The sequence below is a fragment of the Vanessa cardui genome, chromosome 4, assembly GCF_905220365.1.
Source record: "Vanessa cardui chromosome 4, ilVanCard2.1, whole genome shotgun sequence".
NCBI lineage: Eukaryota > Metazoa > Arthropoda > Insecta > Lepidoptera > Nymphalidae > Vanessa > Vanessa cardui.
The window spans coordinates 7,973,152-7,992,773 of record NC_061126.1 but is presented as its reverse complement, the minus strand read 5'-3'; the positions used below and the strand labels follow the sequence as shown (position 1 = coordinate 7,992,773).

General features: G+C 30.3%; 1 protein-coding gene across 4 annotated transcripts; it reads right to left on the bottom strand.

The window, feature by feature from the left end:
- Positions 1-63: 63 nt before the first annotated feature.
- Positions 64-16,139, bottom strand: LOC124544087 (insulin-like growth factor I). Of its 4 annotated transcripts, none has more exons than XM_047122512.1 (5): positions 15,962-16,139; positions 6,736-6,912; positions 4,816-4,933; positions 2,972-3,230; positions 64-1,064 (listed from the first exon to the last, which is right to left on the bottom strand). In XM_047122512.1, the coding sequence occupies exons 2-5, from the start codon at positions 6,902-6,904 to the stop codon at positions 927-929; spliced, it is 684 nt and encodes a 227-aa protein (XP_046978468.1). In that variant the 5' UTR covers positions 6,905-6,912; positions 15,962-16,139; the 3' UTR covers positions 64-926. The 4 variants fall into 4 exon arrangements, with proteins under 4 accessions (XP_046978468.1, XP_046978469.1, XP_046978470.1 ...); XM_047122513.1 differs by having other exon boundaries at positions 2,980-3,230; XM_047122514.1 differs by having other exon boundaries at positions 3,086-3,230; positions 15,962-16,138.
- Positions 16,140-19,622: the final 3,483 nt, after the last annotated feature.

The following is a 19,622-nucleotide window of genomic DNA, read 5'->3' as shown; positions in this document are numbered from 1 at the left end:
GAAGATTATTAATGAAGGGGGTTCTACAATTAGGAATGACTATGTCTAACACAAAAAACTAACTTTAGACTTACAGCATCCATTTAATCAGTCACTTTTGTTCTTACTATAAAATTTATAATACATCCTAAATCTTAAAACACACGCACATTACAAACATGGCAAGGAAATACAAAACTAAGTGTATAAATCTAGAGTTTATAAGTTAATGAATTATTTTTTAATTGGAATTATCACAGATTCATTAGAGATCTTTAAATCTTATGTGGTAGGTGATTAGTTACATAAAACTTAGAAAATAAAATATTCATAATTTCATAATGTATCTATTATGGTGCTCCATTCTATTGCAGACAGTTTAAATATATTTTTTACACATAGATTTTACAAAATTAAAGCATAAATAGAACCTGGAATACAATATTCTCGCTTATAGTATTTATTCGCAATAAGATATATTGAAAAAAAAAGTTAAGTGAGGTATCATTTACAGTGCACAATAAATACTAAGAATTTTTATGACATCAATACAATACATAATTATATAGTAAGTTTCTCCTATAATGTAAAAGACAAAATGAGTTTAGTGGTCTGCTTGTAACCTTAAGTTTGTTAACCATGCAAGTGAATACAGAAATTTGTAATGATGTAAGTTTTAAGAATAATCTATCTATTAGGTAAACATATTAATGCTAGTTATTTGAACACATTGCAAGGAAGGTACTTGTTACGTATATATATAACTATTTTACATTTTTGACCATATTTTGCCTTTCATCTAAAACTTACGTATGTCATATTTCAGTTAATATTTGTTTACTCATATTTCCTAACATTGACCTAGGGAACACCGGGTCGCTGCACCAAATGCAAGCGAGTGATTGCATGTTGTTTACTTTGCTCGTTTTTATCTGCTGTCGATTAATTTATGTGTAGACTGCAACATATGCGTATCGATCTCGTTCAATCGATGGCAAGTCAGTGTTCAGGGTTCTGCCCCATGTCAGTAGGGGCGACACTGTTCCCAATACGGGCGCAGCGCGCGCGGCACCTTTTATGAGCTCCTAGAAGGAAAAAAATGCATTGTAGTTCGTTATTTTATCAATAAACTTAAACAAAACTTGTTTGGATCCATAGGGAGCAAAGGTCATGGTAGTTTAATTAATTGCTCGCAGATTTGATAATAACCTGATATGAACTCATTAATTGCGTCCGTATTGTGACTGGTAGGTAAAGTTAATTACTTACGAGTTACGTTAGTAATACATTATGTTATTAATAACCATTAAATATATCAACGAAATAGGCATATTAGTGTTAATGATGTTCTTAACCACACCAATATTCTAGCCCCGTGATTCTTCAATGATTATGAAAAAAAATATATAATGTTGAGTTAATTAGGTTTTGTAAATATGTGTACATATATTTTATATAAATATACCCATTCGATGTGAATTTTGCCTGAAAAATTAGTCCGGATTATTTTTATTTATTCTCAATCGAAACCTTCTACCTATATAAGTGATATATTTATATTTCGGGTAGAGATCCGATCTGGCTTTCTTGAGTTTGTTTTCGTTGATTATCGTTAAGGATAGCGGTAAGGATCGTCAATAGCGATATAAAATATCACAATCACAGGGTCGATCCTGAACCGTTGTGGTATCCATTCCTAACACAAGTGGTAGTGAAGTGAAATAGCGGTAATAAGGGCATTGCTTCTATTCTCTTAAAAACTAACAATAAGGCGTAGGTATATAAAAGAAAATAAAAACCTGGTAAGGCTTGTTGCGGTTAATTTGATATGATTTACTGTTACATTTGTATATTTATTTTGCGAATTAGGTATATCATATGAACTCTAGTAGTGGGTATTAAATAAAATACGGTTCGGTTGCGCGGGACAGTGTACGAACATATACCTAATATCACAATTGAACACTGTGAACTATTTTACTTAAACCTGAAATTTATCCCAGACAAGTTGATACAAATAAGATTTTGTGTAACGATGATTATAATTAGAAAGCGTTACCAATTATCTGGATTCGTTGTAACGAATATTTCTGGTCACACCCCCTAAGATCGAAACTATTAAATGTGTGACCTTTTGCAACTTAGATAAACACCGATCATTATGATATGTCAACTTTATCTTATTAAAAATTCTAATAAAATGAATCTAATGAAGGATTTTTTTTAAATATCAATAACACATAATTGAATACTTTTTAGTCTATTAAAATATATAGAGTATATTTGATTTTGGTTAAATTTGATACCCATGGTGTCCATTTTAAGAAAAACAAATGCACGACTTATAAACTATGTCATATCTTTTGAATATTATACCTCGGTAATATGTATGTAATTAGGCCCCAACGTATTAATTATAATATGATTGATTTTGTTACGTGACATTATTAGTAAACATGCGAAAGCGTTAATATGAGTGTTAGTAGCCGTTTTCATGTTCTCTTTTGTTTTTGTTGTCCGAACAATTTTATCACTTCACAATTAAATACCGTAATTATCGTTTAGAGACGAATTCGAGATTCTATAATCTCGTTGTCTATATTTAGCTTATATTTTAAATTGTAATATATATTTTGTTAAAAGCGTTTTTAAAAGACGAACTAAAGTACTTTTTAGTTAATTTTATAACAATGAGCATAATAGCACCTAAGTATAATCATATTTTTAGACATTGTGTATATCGGTAGGTGACTCATAATTGATAATAAAATTATTATTATTATATATCATGATTTTTATAAATATACTATGATTCATATATATCTATTTATTAAAAGTGTGTTTTATATGAACGTTAAAGTATTCATATTTTATTTCCCATTAAATACATGCTTTGATTGATTTAGAACCGGCTGTACTTTGTATTAACATTCTCTGACCACCAATATACACAAAGAAAAGAGAACAAGAACACGGCAAAGGTGAGACACACCATGTTACCCATGAGTGAGGATCGCCGTCGGCCCGAGCGCCTCTTGCGCCGGCACCAACAACGGCGCCCTCGCGCCCTCGCGCGCCCGTACCCGCGACTGCGACCGCGTCCCACCTCGCGCCGAGAGCTCCCCGTCTCTCCGCTTGTAGACCACTCCTTGCCTACCACTGCCGGAGAAACCACTGCCGCCTCTGCCTCCGCCTCCGCCGATCGGTCCGCGATCATGTGTGCTTCCATGGAATCCAACGGCGATTCAGATCTGTTTGATTTCAATTATATTGATTATTAGCCAAGATTACAAGTAAGATTTAAGATAAGTTGGTAGCTAAGTTAAGGCCTCTTGAATTTTAGGAGTCCTGTGTAGGTAGTGTGATGATGAATTATTTACTCAAAACACTAGTTTATTATGCTCTATTTTTGGCGTAACTTTCAATTGACGCGATATTATTAGGCATATTGTGAAAGATCTTCAATAATTCATGGTACTTATTCATAATTAATTCGTGAAAAATGGCAAGCTTAATATCAAAACATGGATTTAAACTTAAAGTTGACATAAGTGGTTAGGTGGAAAAGTGTTACATTATAAATTAAGATTTATTAATCAAGAACTAGTATTGGCTATTGGGTAATGTAGCAAAGCTATTAGCAAATTCCAGGGAGTATGTAAATCTTAGATTTGTTTACCTTCACTCTTTCGATTGGAATAGAGATTGGGTATTAATTCAATAGGGAACGTGCAAATATAATATTTACGAAAATTTTGCTGTTGAAATATAAAAAGGTCTTTTTGCAAGGTTTATATTCTATATAATGTTGTTTTATAACAATAATTGCGAATTCAAAGTAACTTGAAACGGAATAGATTTCAAAATACTACAAAGCGTTCAGTGACGTCACTCCTGTTAGGACTCCTTATTTGAGGATATAGCTGTAAAAAAGTTAACATTGAAACAAAAATTAATTGCGTTTTGCGAATAACAATGGAATTTTGGTTTGTCAAAGCTTTTTTTCTCACTTTTTTGTCAGAAGGTCAAACAAAATTTATTTGAAAAAAATATTCAAGTAGATGAACAAATTAGCACAAAACATACGTAAAAACGAGGTTTTTTCGGAGTATCCATAGTTTGGTTTAAATTTTTAAAAATAATGTCTTAAAGGTGTAGAAAAAATTTATAAGTATGAAAGCCAGTGAGGACAAGTACTATCAGTGGGCCAGTGACAGACAGGAGTGACGTCATATACTTATGTTTTCGCGCGAAAATTTAAATTGACATTTTCAAATCGTATTTTTTGGAGTAAATTACAGTGTATTAATTTTTTAATATACTTCTGGTCTATTCTATATGGAGTTCTTTAAATAAAACACAAGAATAAAAATATCGCATCTTCGCTATTAAACAGTAAAGTATAACTTTAGCAGATGTTTAATTTTGGTTTCTTATTTTTCCCATCTGTAGATTAATGTGTCTGATTTCTAAAACATATACAATATTTGTGGAGATAAGCTTTATAACTCATTTTTCTCTATGGACAAATCATCCTATTTTTATTTGAATCGCATAAAAAATAAAGAATTTCCATTCAATTTATATTATATTTAATCTGTTTTTATATTTTATTTATGTAGGTAACTTTATCATATGTTAGGATTAAATAACATCTCTTCTCTAAGATATTTAACACAAGTTTAAACCCAACTCGTATTAATATTCTACCACTCTTTAAATAAAAAAATTATCGATAAAGATAAGAAGTAATAAATGTTAGTTTTATGATAAACTGAAGATTAAATTGAACATACACAGTTTATTTCAAATATAATATATAAGGAAGTAACTTACTTGGCACTTATTGCGCAATATGCAGTTAGCTGTTCCCAAGTACATCCGAAGACACAGCACTCATCTGCGATTCCAGTTCGCCTTCTTCTTCTCACCAATGCAGCTGGTTGCTCTACCACTGGCGAAATTATTACACGGTTAGCGGTTTCGAATGTGTTTTTTTGTACTCTTATGTCTATTTTAACAAAATTAGTTTCTCATATTTTTTTTACATATCTTAGTAGAGTGTTTTTATATGATAATGCCGAGAGTCCTTTTGCATGGTTCATTAAATATTTTGATAAATATTCCGATTGACATAAAAAAAAATTGTGAATCAAAACACTATAAAAAAACTATTTATCAATATTTCTTACGTCGTATTAAACATTAGCCTATTTTTCGTTTGGAAAATTCCACAATATTGCCGCCTATCGACGTCCTTGGCTCATATGTGAATGTTACATATCACGAAACCGATCCGTGGCTCTCTGGACTGATATTATGTGTATGTGGGGTCATTATTAAATAAGAGGGTAAGTGTGTTGGCAGTTGTTTTTCCTGCGATTAAGTATTAGATGTAAACATTCAAGAGGTCGCATGATGCGATGATAAAAATACACATTTATGTATATCTATCAATGTCGGACAGTGCCTTTATGGTATCTTTAAGACTATAATTATTTTAATCGTAAAAATAGTATCAACTAGAGAAAAAATGTAAATAGTCGTTCAAGATGTTTAGTTGTATTCACATCTTAAAGTTAGTGACAACAAATGTGTACTAGTAAAATATAAAATAATGAATTAACATCAAAAAACTTTGTTGTGATTAATTTATTATTTGGTATATCCGTTGTTCCCTAATTTTGGGATGTTTAGGGAATAGCATCGATTAGAAACGAGGCTATAACATGACTGGAAACAGTAAGTAACCAGAAATAGTAACAGATAACCAAATATAATTTTAACTTATACCAGCACAGATAATATATTTATTAATAAACGTTCAACGTAATAATTCTTTACCTAAACTCGTAAACTTAACAGTGGTGCACTCTCCGCGTAACTAAGTGTATGTAATTTTATTAAAATATTTGTGATATATTTTTAGATATTATAAAGCAAATTTGAACATGTTGTTTTCATTGCCATTAATATTTATATACCATAATGGTTTTTATATGTGAAATGAGCAGTGTTTATAATTTATACTTAATGTGATTTTAAATATAAATGATAAAGACTATGGTATAAAAACTGGCCGAGAATTCAAAGATTTATAAGTTTCTAACAACTTTATAAATTTGAAGTAGGTAGGACATTCAAAAGAAAAAATATATATATATTGTATGCCTCGCTTGTTCTCAGAATAAAATGCCTCAATACATTTACCGAAACTGATAAATAAGAAAGGTGAAAAAAACATGCATATTATTTTTACGTTGATAAATACAGTATACTTACTAACTATCGATATCGTTTTCAACTTGACAATATTATACAATCAAACGGAGCGACCTTCTTAATAGCGGTTAATATTAATTGCTGTTGTTAAGCGGATATTATTGTTATGGTTAATGTAGGTTTAATGATTTAGAATTTCAGTATATTTTATAGTAAACATTATAAATACCAGATTATAATAAACTTCTTAAAAACAATGCGTGATAGTATTTTAGTGTTTTGATAACCTGAATTTGAGCTATCGCTGTAGCGTTTCGTGCGTAAAAAGCTGTTCTATTTTTTTTAACTCAGCACGTGCAATTTTTGAATGAGATTAGTTCCTTTAAATATATTCTTACTCATGTATTCAAATTTGGCCGTTGGTTTATTTAAATATGAATCATAAAGATTTACGTCATTATAATTTAAAATAAAACGCTTAGTTACAGCAGAAAACTGATGCAGTAATCTACAAATATAAAAAAAGATATTCACCTGTAGGCGCATCCCAAGTAGGGCTATTATACTCGTGGCAGACTCTGCTCATGATGTCGCCGAGCTGGCGGCCACACAGTTTTACAGCGGCCGTGGCAGCTTCGCTCTTCCAGTCCCATAGCATCGCCAGTCCAAAAACAGATATATGCATTAACTTCTTCACCAACATGTTGTTATCTGTAAAAAACGTCAAACTGTAAATTTTAAATCAAGGGACTAATTACAAATTCATTTTTTTAAGGTTCATGGAACCATTGGTGTCCATGTTCAATCAGTAACTAAATTTAAATTTATTATTTCGCCAAGAAATACATGTGATAAGACTTTTACATACAACATTTACTTTTTAATATGGGCACGTAAAATGTTATTTTTGTCGTTATTAAAAAAAAGAAACATAATAACGATTTAAAAGGTTTTAATCAATAACTTTTATCAAGTAACCTCATAAAATATTGCGGAAGCTTAGCAATAGTTTGAAGCGTCTTTTTTCAAACGTATGTTTCTGTAATCTGAGCTGCGAGTGTGCGTAACTCGAGAAGTTTAAACGCTTTTATACCGAAGGGTAAGTGTAACATGATATGGGCTCCGCCCTGATACTATACTGAGGATAGCGGATACAATACATAAATTATACAATTTTCATTTCCTAAGTGAAACTACCACTTTGGTAATATAATGCACTTTTAGTAGAATAGAATGACCTATTCATTTCAATGCTCCAAATCGTTTTATGTTGTTAACGAGTTTTTCAAAAATATTTATACCTAACAGATAAAGAGACGGTTTTGCTATACTTAATAGCAGTCTAATGAGCTATTAATCGAACCCAAAAATCAACTTATTGAAATCCACACTAAAGAGCGCGTAAGTAGCCGGTAATCGTCTGGCTTTTAGTTAGTTCTAAATTTAAAATCGAGTTATAATAATAGTTAATTCTATATTTGAATGTAAACTACCAAAGCGAATGCAATGTTTCTACATGTAATGTGAAAATAAAACGTTTCTAATACATTGTTTCCCATACACTGAGTTGCATATAGCTTTCTCCATTAGAAGTTTTAATAGGTATATAAGCGAATGAGAAATATAGTATTTTCTGATAAAAAAAGAAAAAATATATAGGTAAATTATCTATTTTATATCATTATCTTTGATTAGACTTAGTATATCCTTAGATTCGAAAATTCACATTTGAAACCTCAAAAATCTGTCCACACCACTTCGAAAAAATAAACGACTTAATTAAATTCGTAAAATCTTATACAATATTTAATCATTTTTTTTTATTTATAGTATTTAATTTTACAAATTATACAAGAGTATCTTTCATAAATCTATCAAATCAACCACGAGTTGAAACGAATTGGTAGGAATATACGAAACGGACTATCAAACTTCGCTCGTCGGAGAGACTACCTAAGAAGAAGATAAGATTTAATATAAGATTTGACAGTACATACTTGAAAACTATAGATACTACTATGCTACTTCCGGCAAGAAATAAGGAAAACTTAATTTTTAAAATCACCATAGATGAGGTTAATATAAAAAGGACAATTGTTCATAAACTGATTAGAGAATACGACATTATAATGTTGGTTATTTATTAAATTGTCGTTGTATAAAAAATAACCGGGTTAAAATATTATTTTAAAAATATGCTATAAAGTTTAATTAAATTAAATATTACAGCAAAGCACGTGTAGTGCCTGTTAATTTTACTTTACAAGTTACTTAGTTTGTTATAAAATATACAAGCGTTCCGAGAACCGCGATCGTTATTGTGAAACTTATACAATTATGTAAATAAAATAACCATGTTATGTAAGTAAAGGACTAGTGTTTTGCCTTAAGAAATACATAAAATAATACCTTACATGATATTTAATTTCATAATCATGAGTTAGGTCAAAAAAAAGTCTGATTATTATTGTTATTTAAAGTACGTTATTTTTATAGCTTGACAGATGATAAATATTTAGATTGATGCTTATTTAAAGAATATAAGAAAACCAATAATTACATATGGAGTAAAATGAATAGTAACTTAAGAGTGTGTTTAATAAAATGAATAAATATTTTTAATATTACGGCGGTAAGTATGTAAATTAGTAATGGCACCAAGCTCAAGGGACGAAAGAATTGTGACGACTGGTAGAACAAAAACATCCCGTTTGCCGTCACGGCATACGAATCAGTTTTAATTCACAAAGCGCACCAATAAATGTTTCCGCCATCAAAATAGGAAATCAGATAAGGAGCTCGTGTCAGTTGCCAGTGGCTGGTAATCCTTAAGGAAAATACTGTTTGGTATAACGGAGGATATTTTTTATACTTGGCTGGTGCGCGCTACCATTTGCGTTGATGTACGGCGCGGCGTACTGCGCGAGATAATTAAGTATATTATGTTTTTTTAATGGTTCGATGTCCTTTTCTTTTTTTACTTTTTTTTACTGCATTTTTCATTAAATAAAAACTACATAGGTATATTGTTTGTTTTAAGTTGTTCATCCTGTTTTTTTTTTATTGCAATAAGTTACCAATATAAATGGCTTACGACCTCCTTGCCGTCATATCACCTCATTCGCACGTCAAAAAGGTTATAGTTTAGACACTAACAAATAAATAAATGGTCGTTTGCAATTACTTGTTACATATTTAAATACCTTGCTGATCTCACGAACATTAGGTATTTGAAAAAATAAATTTCATATATTTTTAAATTATTAAACGAGCCAAATGTTTAGCGGTAAATATAATATAACGAGACAAATGAATGTGTTAACCTTCATCATTCATAAAAATGCAAATCAGCTTCTTCCTTTCCTTAAGTGCCATTCCAAGAATAGTGTAGGGTGGGTGCAGTATCAGATCGAATCGTCACCATCATGCATTGCTATTTTTTTATATTTTTCTGCCTTTTATTTTATGAAGGTCATGCCTCAACCGAGTGCGAAATACATACGAGCGCAAAATACAAGCAGCGAGTTTACATGGCTGTCTTTTCCAAACAAACGATAATTCTTAGAATTCGTTCCTAAGTATAAGGAAGACAAACTACCTTATTGAAGTCGTTATTTTTAGTCCTAATCAATTTATCTCCCCCAAGCATATACGATGCATTAAGCCAATCATACGGTTGTGTTTAAAAATAACTTCAATGACACAATTTTACAGTAGGTCAGTATTATAAGAACAATAATTATGTAACCGTCTTATAAAAAACACGTGATTTAAAACAACATTCCATAAAACTATGCGATTTATGTTAGCAGAATGCTTTATCATAAATGATTACAAGTAGGTAATTAATTTTTGCATTCATTTACATACAAAATATTATAAACATTGAGTTAGGTTAGTTTTACAATAGGTATTGGGAAAGATAACAACTATAGTTTTATATTTTTATAAATTCCAGTATAAGTCGATTGTATTAAGACTATATTACGATAGATGGTGCAATGAAAAGTTGTTAGTGAGTTAGTAGTGAGCGTGAATACCAAGTACTGTGTCAGAGGCAGTCAATCGGTCACATGCAAGATGCGTGCACTCGCCGTTTCTAACTCGCTTTACCGCGCCTTGCGTTGACCTCTTTCATAGGGCTTTTACATAGAGTTATCCTTGAATTATATGATATATTTTAAATTAATATTCTAGAATCATCATAAAGTATAAATTTGTATTGAAAGTTTTAATTATTTTCATAAATAAAGTACTCAAATTATTCGCAAATACTAATAAGTTATTATTAAGATGTGAATTGTTTATAATGTAGACGAGTAGGTATAATATTATCCCGATTAGAGTTTTTGGTAGCCCTAGAGATCCCACAGTGTCTGATGAACGCTCGCTTCGGTGCTCGTGCACTCGATTGAATAATTACATCTTGATCTGCAGCCTTGCCAACTACCACTGCTTTAGTCAATAAACTTTGAGTACCATATTTGAACAAATATAAAGCCGCAGCTGTTTAAATCAACACTTAAGATCGGATTGTTATTTAAAAATCATACATAGGATAATAATACAGATTAAAAAAAAAGCTCAGGTATCAAATATATATATAAATTTGAACGTAAAATTATTATAACAAGTTTCAAAATATTTAGTAATTGAATCTAAATTTTTAGATTGTACCGCAAATACTTTTATGTGTTATTTATGTAATTAATCATTATTATCATTACCATTCTACAACCAGACTTGATCTACAGGTGGGTTATAAGACACTTCTTTTTAATCGCTTGTTTTTATAATTTTGTATAGCTCAATGAGTTGTGAAATAAATAAAATGGCTTATAAGTCTGAGATATAAAGAAAAAAAAGCTTAAGATTTGTATTCGTGTGTCTATAGTGTGTACCTGTGTCTTATAAATGCTTAGCAACAAGACACGGTAGTGCGAATAAGCAGACGATAGGTAATTCAAGAGTTGCGGGGTCAAGTGTATCGTCGGCTCTCCCAATTGACGTTTCGCGGCAGCGGTCAGTGCCTTCAGTATACACACCGATACTCTAGCACCAAATAAGTGTATTTTCTTTTATCTTTACGTCATTATTTGAAAAATAATAATAGGGTAATAAAAATTACATAAGTTTGTCTCTTGTTTGTGATTCGTTGTAAAAACTTTAGGTAACAGAAACACATTTTTTTCCTTCTAAATAGATGATACATGTCATTTTAATTTGATAAAATAAATTTAAAACTTTTATATTAATTAGAATGGAATTCCTTGCCGTTTTAAGTTCAAATTGCTCAAATGTAACAGTGCAAAAATCTAGAAGATACCCGGTCTTATTATCTCCACTAGGTGATTAGTGATAAAAGGCTCGTTAGATTTTTTTACAAACCAATTTAGGATTTGCGATTCAACAAGGATTTGCTGCTAATCTACCATAATTTTGACATTAGCCATGTTTTATTTTAATTTCTATATATTTCGTAAACACTTAAATGTAAATAATTCATAAATAAGAAGGTAAATTATTATTTTTAATAAACTTCCATTCAAAGAAATATATAATATAAAACTACGAGCATATAAACGTACCTACTTATCTTTTTAGTGTATGATGTTGTTGTTATTGTTTATTTTATTTATAAGTCCACAACAGACACAGTAAATTGAAATTATTATTAATTTTCATTTTTAAATTACTCTCTTATTTTCTGTCTGCATGTATGTATTCGTATCAGTAAAATTGTTTTATTAACACGATATGGCAAAGATTTGATTTGATTTCAACATGTTTAATTTAAAATATTTATTTCAATTACGGTTATGTTTTGATAAACATTATCATATAAGTTTTAATTAAAATATCTTGTGTCTCGTGTCATCTAGCTTTCAATATTTTGTTGGAGACAGACATTCGATTTAATGTCTGAGAGGCAAGGTCGCAGGTAGCAGAATGCCCGTTCGATGAACGCCTCCGACCCCAATTTAAAATTTGACCTTATAAGATTCATACACTTCGCTTACTACATTACTTTGTGAGTGATTTTGATTGAAAACAGTTGGATTCAGCACTCGGAACACTATGGGTTCAGTTATTATTTAAACTTTTGACATATACAAAATAACGCTAATAAAATTAATTGGTCTAAATTTTTAAGAAGGTATTTTATCATGTTGGAATGATAGTGTAGTAGGAAGTTGTATAACGATACCTACTGATATTTTAATACAAAATAGAGCTAGTTTCAATCAGGGCGTCTCATGCTGCAAGATACGCCAAAATAATGTACTCTAGTTCATTTGACGAAGGTCTAACGCAGTAACAGTGAGTGTCTTAAACTATGGTCACAGGTTCTCCCGGGCCGGATATTCGCATTTGCCGTTGATATGAATTGATATGTAAATATGTGGTGCTTAAGAAATAGAAACGTTCAGTTGCCATGGCAATAAAATTCATATAATAGGTAATCAATAATAAAATATTGATGGCCATCGTTTCTATTTCTTAAGCACTACATATGAATAACCCATGCACCTTTATGTTTCAATATGTATACCATACATGCATATGTTACTTTAAAGTTAAATTTGTTACACGATGGAACAAAATAACAATGTTTTAGGGCTTCTAATGCTTATCGAAACCTTTTCACTCGACTGTCTGTTCGTCTGTCACATCCTATTTTACCAAATGTGGTGCACAATATTACGAGAAATTTGATACTTATATTGATTTCCGTGCCTATTAAGGGATTATAGAGTCAATAAACATACTCTGAGTTTGACCCACCAAAACTGAAAAATAATGTTTCAAGTCCACATGTAATATCAAAAGTCTTGGTCTTGAAGAATATAAATAAGTTTTATTTTAAATTCAAAACTGCATAGTTTGAAAAGAGATTTTTTTCAATAAGAAAGCATTATTCTTTTGAATCATTATCCAGAAAATCCTAAATAATCATTTTTTTAGTTTTGATTATATTAATGCTACATACATGACAAAAAAAGGGAAAATAAATACTAGTGTGTAAATTGGAAATTATGTATATGGGTCGTCTTAGTAGGAAAATGGTTGTACGTTTTTATGAGATATTGTTGTTATACACATTATACAAGGAACAAACGCAAACTGTTGACACTTGTTAGTCGGCAGCACAGAAACTATAATAATTTCGCGTTGTCATATTTATGGTTTTATAACATAATTCCAGAGAACTAACTTTGTTGGAAATGGAAGGTATTTTTTATATAATTTAGATATTTAAATTGAAACTTTTGTGCCATAAACATCTACTACTATAATATAATCAAGCTGAAGATTTATTTAATAGTTTAGGTTGTATTCTTATCCATTTTTTTCTATAAAGACAATATTTTTGGACTGTATACAATAAAAACAATCGATTCCAGAAAAAAAATCACCAGAATTCTAAAGAATAACAGTAAATACGTCAGTCTTTATACTTTAAGTAAGGAAAAGAGAGGTACAAAGGCTTTGTACCAATAAAAGGGATCTTTCTATATAACAGGTAACAACTTTTGAACAATAAAATAATTAAGTTATTTAAATTGAAATAAGAATAATAATAGAGTAAATTCAAAATGAACCTTCATGCGAAAAGGAAATTTTTTTTTCTTCATTTTAATAACAGCAACAAATTGGCTTTGGCGGCATCGATAAAGATTTACGATACACGCTCCAAAGTTAAGATCCATCATAAAAGTTCTATCTTTTAGTAAACGACAGACTGTTGATGTTCTTTGTACCTTTTTTATGAATAGCAGTATTAAAACGAACAATGTATGCCTACATATGTGCCTATACTTAAGCTGTCGTTAGGTAGTAGATCGCACCCGTAACGAAAAAAATATATGTAGGTACATTTACAGTGTTGGTTTGTTCAATCCTACAAAAATATATAAATTTAATATTACGATGCGAGTTAAAAGTGTATTTTGAGAAAACTTTTGAAGTAAACAACAAACTACCTATGCAACGAAAAATGTTACATACTATTTAATTTCCAACTTTAGGATGATTTTTTAAAATGTTAATAGTAACCTATTTATGTGATAATTTAATCTGTAAAAATAAAAGCTTCAAAGCCGTTTTACCTACTTGGTTTATTAATTTTTGGTGTATTCACCTATTTATTATTAAAAAAAAAAACAAATGTCAGACCTAAAACGGTAAAATGAACGAATGAATAAATAATGTTTTCTTTTTTCCTTGCCTTCAAATAGGAAATAAATGTTTATTTGGAAGTTTGTCATTTCTGTTAGTTATATGGAAATCTGCCTATAGGTTCCTGTTTATCAGTTAATGTCAGTTTTTAAAGATTTTTGAAAGTCACCTAAAAGCATGCTTAGGATTGGTTTTATACTAACGTAAATCATGTTTTTTAATTATTTCATATTTCATATATACGCTTGTAACAGTATTATTGAAAAAAATAATTATTTAAAAGCATGAAATCAGGGTTATTTAAAAGAATGATAGTTTTTATGCAAGAGTTATTTTTTCAATTCTAGATGTATCGGAAAGCGATGGTGAGGGTTCTGCTTATGAAGCAAAGTTTTTTTTAAATTAATTATTTAAAAGTGTGAAATTGGTCAGGCTCATGATACTCAATATGTATGGAAGTTCGATATTTTTGATATCAGAAATATACCTAGAAATCAGTTTCTAAGGTACCGTTTATTAGTTAAACACAGTTGATGAATATGAGCACTTTTGTATGGTTTTTCGACGCAAACTAAAAACAAATAATAAAACTACTAAAACTATGATATCTTTTTTACTACTAAAAGTTATGATATCTTTTTTACATCGACATTCTCATCATAAAACAGCCTGTAAATTTCCCACTCTTCTCCATTGCGGAGAAGCTTTTTGGACGCTGCACCTTTCCAGCACGCTGTTCCATTGCTGGAATACATATGTGGCAGAATTTCTATGAAATTAGACACATGCAGGTTACCTCACGCAGTATCTTCAGTGGTGCTTGCCTGGGTTGAACCCGCAATCATCAATTAAGATGCACATGTTTAACCACTGGGCCATCTCGACTCACATATCATCAATATTCATTTTTTTTCAAATTAAAGAAATTTATTTTTAGCATCCCATTAGTTTTATTGTTTTTATTTTTGTTAAATGCTTTAACAGACTAGCATTAAAACATAGCAACCGTTCATTAATGAGAGTTGTTTAATCACGTAGTCAAGATCTTTGCAGCAGGGTAAATATGAAACTTGATTTGTGGACTTAGGTTTTATAGAGAGTAACGAATTTTGTAAATGTTTGAATGGCAAGTAATAAAATATTAAGCTTGTCAAATGTCATAGTTTATCACTGATTATTTTTGCTTTAGCATTTTAATAAATGACCATGTAAATCACGGACGGATTGACTTATAAATATGTGTGAAAAATAATAGTTGAATTCTAATTATTTTGTTAGACAAAATTAGTGTATAAAGCAATGCAGGTAATCTAAAAATTCTTATGACTTAAGAAGAGTGAACTACTATATATTGTTTCCGATGAAAATATATCGTAAATATGATAATCGGAAGCATCGACTAGATAAAAAAAAATACAACTCTAAATTATTGTTATTGTAAACATTATCACAAACAAAAAAATGGAAACATACTTTGTTCAATTTAATATCTATTTATTTTTTATGTATGAAATTAATAAAAAAAAAAGGATTTCGGACGGTTTTTATGAAATCACTGATAATGCATATCAAGACTTACCTTTGAAGACCTGGAATTTTGGTGATGTATGATTGTTTCACAATCGGGCACTTGCGCTGATCGGCGCGCGAAATTCGATCGGTCGCAGTCGTGGCGCACCGCGCACGCTATAGCGTCGTTCAGTTGCGCTGCTCACGCTGTCACCAGCGCGTACGTCGCTCACGCTTATAACTGATGATGGGCGGTGTGTGCGCACCCACCACGCCCCGCCTCGTCGCGCCCCGCCCGTAGCGCCTTCGACACGTGAAAACTTTGCACTGAGTGTGTCCATGTACACCTTGTTCGCGAAAAATGACTCATTTTTACTGTTATTATTGATTTAAATTTATTATCTCTTTATTTATTGATTATTGTTTATAAATATAACAAAAGACAGCACTGTAATTTAAATTTATGGTATATATTCAATTAAGTACGTAACATTTAAGTGATATCCCATATTTTCGTATTTAAATAACATTACCTAGTAAGTAGATAGTCGATAATATAATTAAACCGCTTTCGTAAAAAAATATATATAAAAATGGTGTTAGCTAATTTAAACAATAGTTTACGCAGCGATATCACAATTAGAGACTACTATCTCGATAGTATATTCTTTAGGCGGAGTCAACAAACTAATGATTTCAAATGTAACAAGAGCTTGTTGTTTTCATTGTTATTTTTAGAAACGAACTTAATCATACTTAATTATGTAAACAAAGAAGAATTGACGACAAACGTAGATATTCTTGGCTCTCATTTTAGATTTTTTGTTTAAAAACTTATGTCAAAAGACATAACTATAGGTTTTATTTAATACTTAGTGTATACTATTAGAAGATTTATTTTTAAGATCATTTGTGACCTACATTGTTACTTGCGCGTTTATTTTCATTTCACAGGAATATATGTAGAATGGTCTTTAGTAATTAGTGGTTTAATTACTACTTACAGCTTCTGTACAAATATACTGAAAAAGTTTAAAAATATTTAGTTAAAATGATGTCAATTTTGAATATACAATAAGCAATGGAAATGGCGTAACTTAGAAGCTGAGTATGTTCATTGTGAGTAAACATTAAGGTATGGAATATCCCGCGGTGAGACGGCCACTGTCTACCAGACGCCTATAGCAAGTCACTGACATTAGTTATTTATAGCAATTTCTTTACAATAACTCGAAGAGTTTAATATAGCAGTAGTATTTAAAGGAACAGTGACAATATATTGATGGATGTAGTCCTTTGCGTGTTAATGATAATTAATCATAGTGCAACTGTGTCGCCTGTTGTCATTTATAATAGGTACGAGATGTAATTAATTAACTCAAGTGTTTACACGGTCTTGAGACTAGCTTTTGTTCGCGGTTTCGCCAGCGTCGGTTTAATAACTCATCTGGTGCAATAACCAGTGTGTTATGTCATATGTTAAGGATATTTTGCGATAAAATATTATGTAGAAATAACTGTTTATAAAATGTCATATATTTAAGATGTCTATGTGATTTTTTCATGATAGGGTTGCATTGGGGATTCGTACGTTTTTTTAATCATTGGAACTTACGAAACTATTAAACATGTATAATATGTTGCATACAGACTTTATACTTCATGGAGAGCCGAGATGGCCCAGTGGTTAGAACGTGTGCATCTTAACCGATGATTGTGGGTACAAACTTGTACAAGCACCGCTGAACATTCATGTGCCTTATTTTTTGTTTATAATACATCTCCAGCTCGACGGTGAAAGAAAACATCTTGCATGTTGTAGTCTAATACAGCGATTTCTCCTAGAAATCCTTTGAGTACAGGTGCTGGATCCATTTCATATTTTTATTTAAAAAAAAAAATATATTAAGACTTAAATAGCGGACAAGTATTTGTCACATCTAAATTACAAAATAATTTAGAAACAAAAGGTACAGCAGACCTGATTTATCATGAATGTAAATTTATCCCACTGAGTTTCTTTCGCCGGTTCTTCTCAGGTCCGAGGCGTTTCTTTCCGACAACATTCTCAATCAACAATGATCGCTAAGGTGAATAATCGAATAACCACATTTCTCTAACCAACATTACAATATAATATTATTTAATTATTCACATCTATTTTTAATTATATTTTTAATTTCCATTATAAAACAATAAAAATGCTCGAATATTAATATGTACTTATTATGTATCTAAATAAAAAAATAATTGCTTAGAAACATTAATATAATCAAAGAGTTTTATTATTCTCTTTAGAAATATTTTTTTCCGCTACATTTGACCAGTATCCAAGATAAGTTCTTAGCAACAATTTATTTAAAAAAAATTACACACTAAAAATGATGTTAGCCTTGAATACCATATTTTTCTTTAACGTACCTACTGAGATTACAGTGTAAATAAGAGATTTTAAATATATCTAATAATAAAGCATGATATTTGCTAAATATTAGCTTTATTGTCGTCTCTGAGACAGCGTCAGCAGTTAACTTCACTTTTGTGTAGATTTCGGATTATTCAACAGTTAAAATGACACAATAGATAAAATGATTTAAATATTTTTTTCAAGTAATAGCTATTATCGTAAGTACAACACCGTTTAACGTACGACAAGGTTTCCTTACATATCTAGGTATCTCCTTATACCCCATAACAGAAATACCAAAAACTTATTAATATTAAGCTTTCATATTAATCAATCATCCAACATATTAATTTTAAGCGGAAAGTCAGGTGAATCTCGTAAACCTAACGAATATTATAAACGTATAATTGTGTTAGTTTGTATGTTTCGCATTTATAGCTCGGTCGATCATCATAAAATTTAGCAACACGTTGTTAGGGGTACAGAAAAGGACAAAGGGTACCTAATAAATCTCCGTCATTACACACGCGGCCGAATCCATGGTTTAGAGGTCAGATAGGTATTTTAGTCACAAACATAATTATAAACAATACTATTGTATGTTATGTATGTATGTTATTCGTTAGTGACACCTTATGGTTTCTACATCCTTTAAAACTATTATATTTGTGAAATCTCCTAAAGATTCCATTAACATTGAAATAATATATTATAGGTATAAGACGCAAACGGTGTCTTTAACAGAGCATATTTATTATTTTACAAATAAAATTAGATTTAATATATATAATGACAGAACAATGCATTGAAAAAAAAATATAATAACATACAACAATGATAAAAAGTCTAATGATAATCTGTAAATATTTCAATTAAGTTTTAGATAAAGATAAATGAAGTTAATAAAAAGATTTAATTTGTTCGATCTAGCAAAATGTCCGTTAATTATAATGATCTATTAACTGTTATAGTGATTATTACACGTTATCATTCATTCTGTTCCTTTATTTAATTAGAATAGATAACATATGACAGTTGCGGTTGGCGCCGCTAGACGTTTTAGGGAATCACTTACAGCGTACAGTTATTGACTACGACTTTGCTTACATTATTTAAAAATTCTTAGAAATAAAAACACTGATTTATGATGATTATTCGGTGTATTCAGTTCGTAAATGAGGAAATTTTAAATGTGCAGCAAAAAGCTTATATTTAGTATTGTATGTATAGAAAAGATTAATTTTATCATATTTACAGATAGATAAAATCGCGAGTGAACTTACTTATAAGATTATACCAATAATTACTGACAATGATGACCTGC